Below are 10306 nucleotides of genomic sequence, written 5' to 3'. Positions count from 1 at the left end.
CCAAACGCTGCTCTTCTGAAGTCCAGGGTAGAGAGCTTACCATGTGCCCTCCTCACTGCCCTAAGGATCTTGAACTCCACCACCTCACGGTCACTGCAGCCAAGGCTGCCCTTAGAGCTTCACATTCCACACCAGCCTGTCCTTGTTAGTGAGAATAAGGGCCAGCATGCCACATCTCCTCATTGGCTCCTCCATCACTTGGAGAAGGATGTTGTCATCAACGCATTCCAGGAACCTCCTGAATTACTTATGCCCTGCTCTGTTGTCCCTCCAACAGCTATCAACGTGGCTGAAATCCCCTATGAGGACGAGGGCTTGTGGATGTGAAGCTGCTGCTGTCTGTCTACAGAGAGCCTCATCTGCTTGATCTTCCTGGTCAGCTGGCCTGAAGCAGACCCCCACTGTAACATCACCTGTCCCTGCCTTCCCTTTAGTCCTGACCCATAAGCTCTCAGTTGGCTACCCATCCATCTCCAGGCAGAGTTCCATGCACTCCAGCTGGTCACTTGACACAGCTGATGACACCCCTTCCTTGTGTCCTCCTCCTGTCCTTCCTAAAGAGCCTGTATCCTTCCATTGCAACAATCCAGTCATAGGAATCACCCCACCACATCTCTGTGATGCCAATGAGATCATAGCCCTGCGGGCGTGTGCACATGTCTAACGCCTCTTGTTTATTCTCCATGCTACCGGTGTTTGCATACACGCATTTAAGTCGGGTCCCTGATCAAGTGGGCTCACTGGCTGGAGTGGCTTGAATTCCTTTGTGCTGCACTCCAGGTGCTCTCCTGTTGACCTGCGACCCTTCTCCAGGCTCTGGGCATCTATTGCTGCACTTCAGTCTGCAGAGTGGTGAAGTGTTTCTGCAAGGGTACCTCAGGCTTTGGGAGAAGTATCTTGCTCTTGCTGGTCCTTGCTGTTGCAACCTGCCTTTTCTGCATTACTGGCCCCGCTCCCATCTGTGTGTGCCAGTGGGGCAGCTTTTAGTTGTTTGGCCATGGGTCCACTGCAGACTGCACTTGGAACCATGTACCTAACTCCTTCTTGGCCTCCCTGATGCTACACACCCTCCTCACTGCCTCCTGCAGCTCAGCCACCTGCTGCAGGAGGTCCTCCACCTGGGCACACTTTTACAGGCAGGTCTGCTGCCTATCCCTGCCCAGGAGAAAGGTCGAGTTGGTTTATGCAGTCTGAGTTCTGCATTGCAGCCTCTCTCTGCAGCAGCTCCCTCTGGGTGGAGGCATTGGCCCCCACTGGGCAGATGGTGCCGACCTCCCAGACATAGCTGCAGCCTCAGTGTTCCAGTAAGTTGCCCCATTCTGCCTCGAGGGTCAGCATATCTTCACTATCCTTTAAAATTTTTCATTTTGAAGATATCTACTTTTTATCTAGTAATTAATTACAGTCACCATAAGAAGGCAGCAGGAATAAATAAAAATAATATTTTTTTTCCTAGAAAAAACTTAAATAATAAATTTACCAGGTCTACAGAGAACTAGAAGGAAATTGTAACATATATGCCATTATTCAAAGTAGAATTTTCACAGAAATCAGTGTTTGAGATGCTGGCTAGCACCAAGAGGTTTCAAACCTTGCAAACTAAACACCACCTATCAGCTACTGCCATTATATGGAAGGTTTGCAGGTGCTAGATTGTAGAATGTACCTGGATTCTTGCCCAGATAAGACACAGATGTTTTCAATTTCCCCCACCAGAAACAGTCAAGAGGGAGAATAATGATATTTTCAACTGATGCCCGAAGAGAATTTGGAAAGATCCCAGTGTAGAAGACACTAGCTGTTATTAGGAGCAATAAGCCCCCAGGACAACTAATTTCTATTTTCAATTGTTTGGGACAGCTTTAGACACCAACCCAAAAGACGTCTGGGTGGATACGGACTTGGGCATATAATCCCTAGCCCTCTTCCTGAGCTGAATCCCATTGCATTCATGGTGCAATTTACGCAAAACTAGTGGATTGAGAGTTGGCTGTGGGACAGAACTCAGAGGGTTGTGATTAGCGGCACAGAGTCTAGTTGGAGGCCTGTAACCAGTGGTGTCCCCCGGGGGTCAATACTTAGTCCAATTTTGTTTAATATATTCATTAATGACCTGGATGAGGGGACAGAGTGTATCCTCAGCAAGTTTGCTGATGATACCAAACTGGGTGGGGTGGCTGACACACCAGAGGGTCGTGCTGCCATCCAGTGTGACCTGGACAGGCTGGAGAGCTGGGCAGAGAAGAACCTAATGAGGTTCAACAAAAGCAAGTGCAAGGTCCTGCACCTGGGGAAGAAGAATGCAAAGCACCAGTATAAGTTAGGGGCGGATCTGCTGGGAAGTAGCTCTGAGGAGAAGGATCTGGGGGTCCTAGTAGACAGTAAATTATCCATGGCCCAGCAATGTGCCCTTGTTGCCAAAAAGGCCAATGGAATCCTGGGCTGCATAGGGAAGAGTGTGGCCAGTAGGTGGAGGGAGGTCATTCTTCCCCTCTACTCTGCACTGGTGAGGCCACAACTGGAATACTGTGTCCAGTTTTGGGCTCCCCAGTTCAAGAGGGACAGGGAACTGCTGGAGCGAGTCCAGCGAAGAGCAACTAAGATGATTAAGGGCTTGGAGCATCTGCCTTATGAGGAAAGGCTGAGAGAGCTGGGACTCTTTAGCCTGGAGAAGAGAAGGCTGAGGGGAGACCTTATTATGGCGTACAAGTATCTAAAGGGTGGGTTGAAGGAGGATGGAGCCAGGCTCTTTTCAATGGTTCCCAGTGACAGGACAAGGGGTAATGGGCACAAGTCAGAACACAGGAAGTTCTGTTCAAATACACGGAAAAACTTCTTTACGGTTCTGGTGACAGAGCACTGGCACAAGCTGCCCAGGGAGGTTGTGGAGTCCCCTTCTCTGGAGATTTTCAAGCCCCGCCTGGATGCAGTCCTGAGTAATGTGCTCTGGGCAATCCTGCTTTAGCAGGGGAGTTGGACTAGATGATCTCTAGAGGTCCCTTCCAACTCTGAAAATTCCGTGATTCCATGATATGCAAAGTTGTTCAGCAACAGCATGAAAATGAGCCCCATAAGAGTACAGAGGGAAGTATCCGTATTTCCAGATAGATTCCTGTTCAGGGTTCAGTCTGGAAGGATTCCACGGGATACAGCTCTGATGAAAAGAAGCATCCAGGAAGCCTGGCTCACTTTCAAGGATGGTCCATCATGCAGAAAATAAAGCAAAGGTAGAAGGATGTCTGTATGCATGAAAAATGAACTTCTGACAAAACTCAAGATGGGAAGCATACAAGAGGTGGAAGCAGGAAAGAATATAAAGGAACTGTCAGCTTGCACAGATAGGGCTAGAAAAGCCAAAACCTATTTGGAGTGAAATCTGGTGAGGAATATGAAAAGCAAAACAAAAACCTACAGGTATATTAGCAGCAAAAGGAAGACTAGGGAAAATGCGGGCCCACTGCTACATGGAGCAGGGGAACTGAAGACAACAGACTTGGAAAAGGCTGAGGTAGTCAATGCTTCTTCACCACAATTTTTAGTGCTAAGACTGGACTTCAGCAACCCCAGGTCCCTGAGACCACTAGAAAGCCTGGAGCAAGGAAGACGTAGCCTTGGTGGAGGAGGATCTGTTAGGGAACACTTACACAAAATGGATAAACACAAGCCCATGGTGCTTGACTGGATGCACCCACAACTGGCTGTCATTGCAAGACTACTCTTAGTTATCTTGGAAAGGTCACAGTGAGCAGGAGAGGTTTTTTAGGATTGGAAGAAAGCCAAGGTTATGCATGTCTTCAAGAAGGAAGATCCAGAAAATACAGGTCAACCTTACTTCCATCCCTGGGAAGGTGATGGAGCAAATAATCCTGGAAACCACTTCCAGACACATAAAGGACAAGAAGGTAGTAGTCAGCATAGATTCATGAAGGGAAGTTCATGCCTGACCAACCTGATAGGTATCGACAACATGGTGTCTAGCTTGGTGGATGAATGAAGAACCACAGATGGTGTCTACCTTTACTTTAGCAAGGCTCCTGACAGTGTCTGAAAACACCCTTGTAGATAAGCTGATAAAGTGAAGACTCAATAAGCAGACACTGAGATTGAAAAATGGCTGAAGTGCCAGGCCCAGAGGGCTGTGGCACAAAGTCCCGTTGGAGGCCAGTCACTAGTGGTGTACGCCAGGGATCAATACTGGATCCAGTCCTGTTTAACATCTTCATTAATGACCTTGATGACAGAAAAGAATGTGCATTCAACAAGTTTGCAGATGATACAAGACTAGGAGAAGTGCTTGATCCACCAGATGGTTGTGCTGCCACCATTCAGAGGGACCTCAACAGACTGGAGAAATAGGCAAACGGGGATCTCATGATATTCAATAAAGGCAAATGCCAGGGAGGCCTCCTGACACCCAAGGAGGAAAAAGCCCATGATCCAGAAGAGGCCAGGGACCAACCTCTTGGAAAGTAGCTTTATGGAAAAGGAACCAGTACTTCTGGTGGACACTAAAGCGACCATAAGCCAGCAATGTGCCCTTGTAGCAAAGACCAACAGCATCCTGGGTTGTATTAGGAAGACTGCTGTCAGCAGGTTGAGGGAGGTGATCCCTCCTATAAGGAGAAGCTGAAAGAGCCGGGACTGTTGTGTCCGGAGAAGAAAAGGCTCAGGGGGATCTCACCAATGTGCAGAAATATCCAACGGAGACAGAGAAAGGGACAATAAAGAAAAGGAAGTCAGACTCTTCTCAGTGGTATCCAACAACAGGGCAAGATGCAATGGGTGCAAACTGAAATACAGAAAACTCCATTTAAATATCCAAAGCCTGAATGGACACAAGCCTGAGCAGCCTGCTTTAGGTGACTATGTTTTGAGCAGGGAGGTTTGACTAGATTATCTCCAGTGCTCCCTTCCAATCTCAATAATTGTGTACTCAAAGGACAGGAAAAGGAACTCATTTGAGTAAGGCCATTCCAAAAAACATGAGAATTAATGCAACATTATTATTTATGAGTTCAGTTTTTATGATTTCTCACCGTTTTTAATAAATATAATTTTTCTACCTCTCCCATTTTATATACCATTCCCAGTTCACCATAAAGCTGGCATTTTTTGGGTAGATTTTTTGTTTTTGTTTTAAAATCAACACCACTTACAGTCACATTACAGATAACTGAAAACTGACTGAAAAAATGAATTTATTCTTTGATAGCTAGCTCTGTGATTTACTGGGCATAATTTTAGAAATTGAAATACCAAATACATGTTCTGCAGTTGGTATATACAAATGATATGCACAATTAAAACACACACAAAAAAAGTCATCCTCTTCAAGACAAAAATCAAAATGTGTAATCTTTCTTCAAATTTGTTCCCCAGTTTTCCCAATTTTAGTGGGAAAAGACACCATTGCTAATGAAAACTATCATTTGAAAAAAAAAAATAGAAAAGTCTCTTCTCTGTTCCTGTAAAGTGACAGTATCAGGCTGGTCCTTTACTTCAGCCAAAACTTCTGTAAGTCTTCCACCCTGCAGCTATCCACTTAATAGTGGGTCTCTCCCAGCAAATATGCACTACATATGACACTTGTTTAATTACAACATTCCCTTGATATGCCCACTCCTCACTTTGTATCATTTTACAATGCTAGACCCTGATATAGAAACTGACAGCCTATCTCTTGGATAGATATTAAAATACAGAAACACAGTGAATTAATTCTAAAACGTGTACTTATCATAGGAATAATACACACTATAAAAGATTAAATTATTATCCTTAATTTATTTGTACAATATTTTTTCTTTTTGTCTGAATTTGTGGTCCTAATATCTGTTCTGCTTTGGAATGTATTTTTCCTCTATAGCGCTGCATCTACATCTGATGGGAACCTCTAACTCAGCTCTCAGCTTGGTGACTACACTATGTCTGAAGCACAAACTAGTGACTGAGATGAGAAAATAACCCCACAAAGCTCCTCCCTTTCAAAACAGAGCAGGCATTAGGACCACAGATTCAGATGAAAACAATTCTGAAGGACTACAGTTGATATTTCTAACTTGAAATGTGATCCATTCTCTCCCTTGTACTGTACATCAAGCCTGTTTCTCTCCAGGAATTCTTCACGCTGGCTAGGGAAGTGTGAGAGATTCATACATAGAAGACTGATCTTAAAAACCTGCTAAAAGGAGCAACAAAAACTCTTATTAAACTAGTTTCTACTCTTAACTTTCTAGGACAGATTCAGATACTAGTTGATGGAGTCACCATATAAATACTTGAATGGATGATGGCAGCTATACCTCTTTCTGAACTGAATACTGCATTTATGGAGAAATTTATGTAAAACTGAAAAGCAAAAGAACAGGCACAAATCCTGTTGGCTCCCACAGCACATAAGCACTTGAAAATGGACACAGTCTGCTCCATCTAGACATTGGTAAAAACAAGCTGGAAGTATCCCAGAGCTAGTCCTACTTCAGGCAAAGTTCTCTGTACCATGTCTCTTGGAAATGAAGGCATTATCTCCTTATGTATTAGTGACACCAGAAACAATGCAATATTAACTCATCCCAAGGGTTTTTATTTTTCCTTTATCAGCTGTTCAACAGTGAATAAAGTATACCAGTGTGTAAGGGTAGGTATAAATGTCAGCAAGTATGAAAACGTAATCCTTTAGATTTAACTGTAACAGTGAAGAAAGAACACAGAGAACAGTGGAAAATTATTTCTGAAAGACCCTGCTCTAACAGAACTGTACCAAAAATCCAGTTGTAATAAATCCAAAATATCCAATTCTGTAGATAAAGTCCATGAACTCAGTGCCTGAATGTCAATTTTATATCAGCACATAATTGAAATTCAGCCTTCATCATCACTGCTGCTCCATGCATCTTCATATGCTGGATTTAAATGCTGTTGAGGCAGAGACTAAAGAAAATAAAAATTCTCTCAGTGGTTTGCATAATTAAAAACATTAAAATCATATAAGGGTAATGCTAAAGGCATTTCTTAAATTATTATGTGTAGACAAACTATTGTGTCTTTCATGAGTATTGCATTTTTTTAATTGGAGATTGATTGGAGACAGGATAAATTATGAAAAGAAATAGTACTCTATTTAATTCCAATTTCAACAAAAACATATCTGGAGCACTGACTGTAAGTTTTACAAATGTCTGGTATAAAATATAACAGATAGATATTACTGTGGGGTTTTCTGTGTGATTAGTTTTAAGTCATAATTTCCTTGGCCCAGCATAACTGAGCACTACTGTCTCAGGAAGTAGTCCTGGCCTCTATCCAAATCCAACAACTATTTCTCACCTCAGCCCCTCTAGGGTCAAGTTAAAGGGTTTGTGCAGCTACACAGTGCACTGAATTACAGTGACTCAGGGTAAGATCTTTTTCTTGTTTACTTTTATCCTGGGTTCAGATTCTGGTCATACAGGCACTCAAATGGCTGTTCTAGCACACGAGAGGGAGCAGGAGCTAGCGGCTTGTGGAGAGCAGAACTGCTTTTTTCAGAGGCACTGCTCATCTACAACATTTGCAAACTGCAGCTATAGCTTAACAGATTTCAAAACAACTGCACATTTTACATAACTCCACCACATCAAATTTAAAGAGGCAGTTCCAATCAGAGCTGGGTAAATAATCTTGTTGCTGTGGGTTTGTTTTTGTTTTTCAGAACAAGAAAAAACAATTCACACACATCAAAATTCCCAGTTACAGAAAAAATGTTCATTTTGGGTCAACCAAACACATTTTAGGTTTAGAGTATCTAACCTTTGAAACTACTTTTTTCTTCTTTGCTTAAGTGCAGGATAGTTTTGAAATAAGTTGTCTTACAAAGCTAAGTAAATGTTACAAAAAGTTGATTCATCTCATCATTTCCCCATCCAAAATGGAACATTTCAGAAATTTTAAAAAGGGGAATTTTTGTATGCTGTGAAGCAAAACATTAATATATCCTGATTTTTCAACATTAGTAGTTTGCCAGACTCTGATTTTGTGAATGGTTTATGTTCCTTAAAATCTAGGATTTTTCCTCCTCAAACTGTTCACTAAAATTTTTATTGCCCAGCATGAGAGAGAAAGTACTCTTTTGGAAAACAGTGTTCTATACGATCTTCCCTGTAACAGCCTGAACGTCTTCCTTCAGACACTAAAACAAGCTCGTTTAGTATCTTCTTTATTATATTTCTGCATCAAAAATATTTGGGTATGAAGTGTGGCATCCCTAATCTTACTGTTTAATACACAGTATATTCTTAAACATTTAAAATACAATCTTTGGCACCTTTCCAATCCCAAAATAGCATAAACTACAAAAGTACTACTTTTAATTAAGCGAGAACCTAGAAGTCTCCAAAAAATTTTACTAGACTATGAAAGAAAATGTCTTCTTGAAACACCACAACAATCAAAAGATTGCACAGAAACAACAGGTAATTTTCCTCTTAATTAGGAATTGCTACAAATTTTGATGGTGAAATGCATACTTCATATTTAATTTCCACACCACCTCCCCAAGTATAACACCCATAAAAAGTATAGTTCAAACTCAAAAATTCATTACCTTTTCAGAAATGTCATCAGGAACTGGCTCTCGAAGAGCTGGTACCCATGCAAGGATATTGCAATCTTTGCTACCACTATAAAGTTCCTTTAAGAAAGCAAGCAAAAATTACCACAAATTTACTGAGAACTGACACAGATACAATGTTAGGAAAAAAAGTGTATGAAAAATTTATTTAAAAATAAAGACAAATATACAATTTATAATTTGTACTATAATCTTGATAAACAGTATTTTAAATAATATGCCAAACCAAAATGAGTAAGTTTTTACATTTTTCCCAGATTACTCACCAAAACAGCACTAGCCACATTTAAATGAACCTTATTGCTTAAATGCACTTTTCTGCTTCCCTGTCTCATGAAAAGAAACCTATTTTAACACTTAGGCAGCTTAAGAGGTGATTTATGTTCAATGGAACAGTAAGGAAAAAAAAAAAAGGAAAATATTTTTTATTATAATTGAAAAAAATGAATCAACTCAAAAGCATCTAGTAATACATGTTACAAGAATGCATACATATGGAACAAAGAAGTATTAAGTAAACATAGTTTTGGTATGCCTAGGGAAGGAAAAGAATAAATAAAGAACAATTTGAAGCCTGTATCCTGTTGGGAAGGCAGAGATCAGAAAGATCAATTCATTATTTTTAATACAAATAACTATTTATTATGGTAATGACTAATGACTGAGATCCCATTGTGCAAGGCACCCTGCAAACACATGGAAGCAAACAGTCTCTACACCGAACAGCTAACAGTCAAATATAGCTTAGTTTTCTTAGTTCTTTATGAAAGGAAATACAGATTTCTCTGTCACTTTAAACTGAGGAAATTTTGCTAATGACAAATACTGCATCAGCTTTGCAGTAAATTTTGCAGTATTTTTCCTGTATTCAGGCGGACAGCATGAAAGACGTGCTTTAAGTATGTTCGCTTTTACACTTAAACTAGCAACTTTGTGCACATTATTAATACATTCATTCAACCTAAGTTCTGTCTTTGCAGAAAGTCTCCTATATTATGTATGTTTAACTCTAGAACTGCATGAACTACACTGACAGTTGATGCAGGAACTTAATGCCTAATTCCTATAAATACTCATTTGCGTGGGTAATCTGACATGACTCACTTTTGTAAAACTGGTCCCATGCATGAAGTTGTTAATGCATAAAACACATCCTACTTATCTTGCTTAAAAGAAGACAGGTCAAAGTTACACCAAGGTATAGGTCAAATACCACTTTATCCTGTCAGCAGTACTCTACTCAGGCCACCTGTCTTTGACAGGATACAGAATATCAGCAGAACTTTAAAACCTCTTCCCATGCCAAAATCTCTCCTTGTAAGCAATGTCATGGGGACATCAGCATACTTCCATTTAATCTTTATTACCACTTGTCTCACTTTCTCATCCTGTCATTGCAAGATCTTCAGTTAATATCCACTGCATTGAGTAATACTTACAATTAATTATTACAACCTGAAACGGTGACTCATGCCTTAAGTCAGTCAAAAGAAGAGCCAGTGAGCTCCATGCATGTTTATGGTACAGTATAGGACATACACATATATTGTACTACAAACATGCTCTATGCATGTTTATGGTACAATATATGGAAATATTATACTTTAAGTCTCTGAGGAAAGATTGTAAATAAAACCTAATTTAACTTTCAGTTATCTTTACTTATTAGTCTACCACTGGATTTGCCAAATACCTTTA

The 10306-nt window shown here is 40.8% G+C and overlaps 1 protein-coding gene across 5 annotated transcripts in view; it reads right to left on the bottom strand.

Annotated features, from left to right (window-relative positions):
* Positions 1–5211: 5211 nt before the first annotated feature.
* Positions 5212–10306, bottom strand: part of ERCC8 (ERCC excision repair 8, CSA ubiquitin ligase complex subunit) — a 30484-nt gene continuing 25389 nt past the window's right edge. For all 5 annotated transcript variants that reach the window (XM_082497251.1, XM_082497252.1, XM_082497253.1 and 2 more), the window contains 2 exons: positions 8582–8668; positions 5212–6930 (listed from right to left, as the gene is read on the bottom strand). In XM_082497251.1, the coding sequence (XP_082353377.1) occupies positions 6862–6930; positions 8582–8668 (156 nt within the window). In that variant the 3' untranslated portion in view covers positions 5212–6861. The remainder of the gene's footprint in view (positions 6931–8581; positions 8669–10306) is intronic.

The sequence above is a fragment of the Vanellus vanellus genome (genome assembly GCF_965231255.1).
Source record: "Vanellus vanellus genome assembly, chromosome: Z".
In the NCBI taxonomy this organism is placed as follows: domain Eukaryota; kingdom Metazoa; phylum Chordata; class Aves; order Charadriiformes; family Charadriidae; genus Vanellus; species Vanellus vanellus.
Note: the sequence above shows the minus strand (reverse complement) of the source record. Positions and strands in the feature narration are given on the sequence as shown.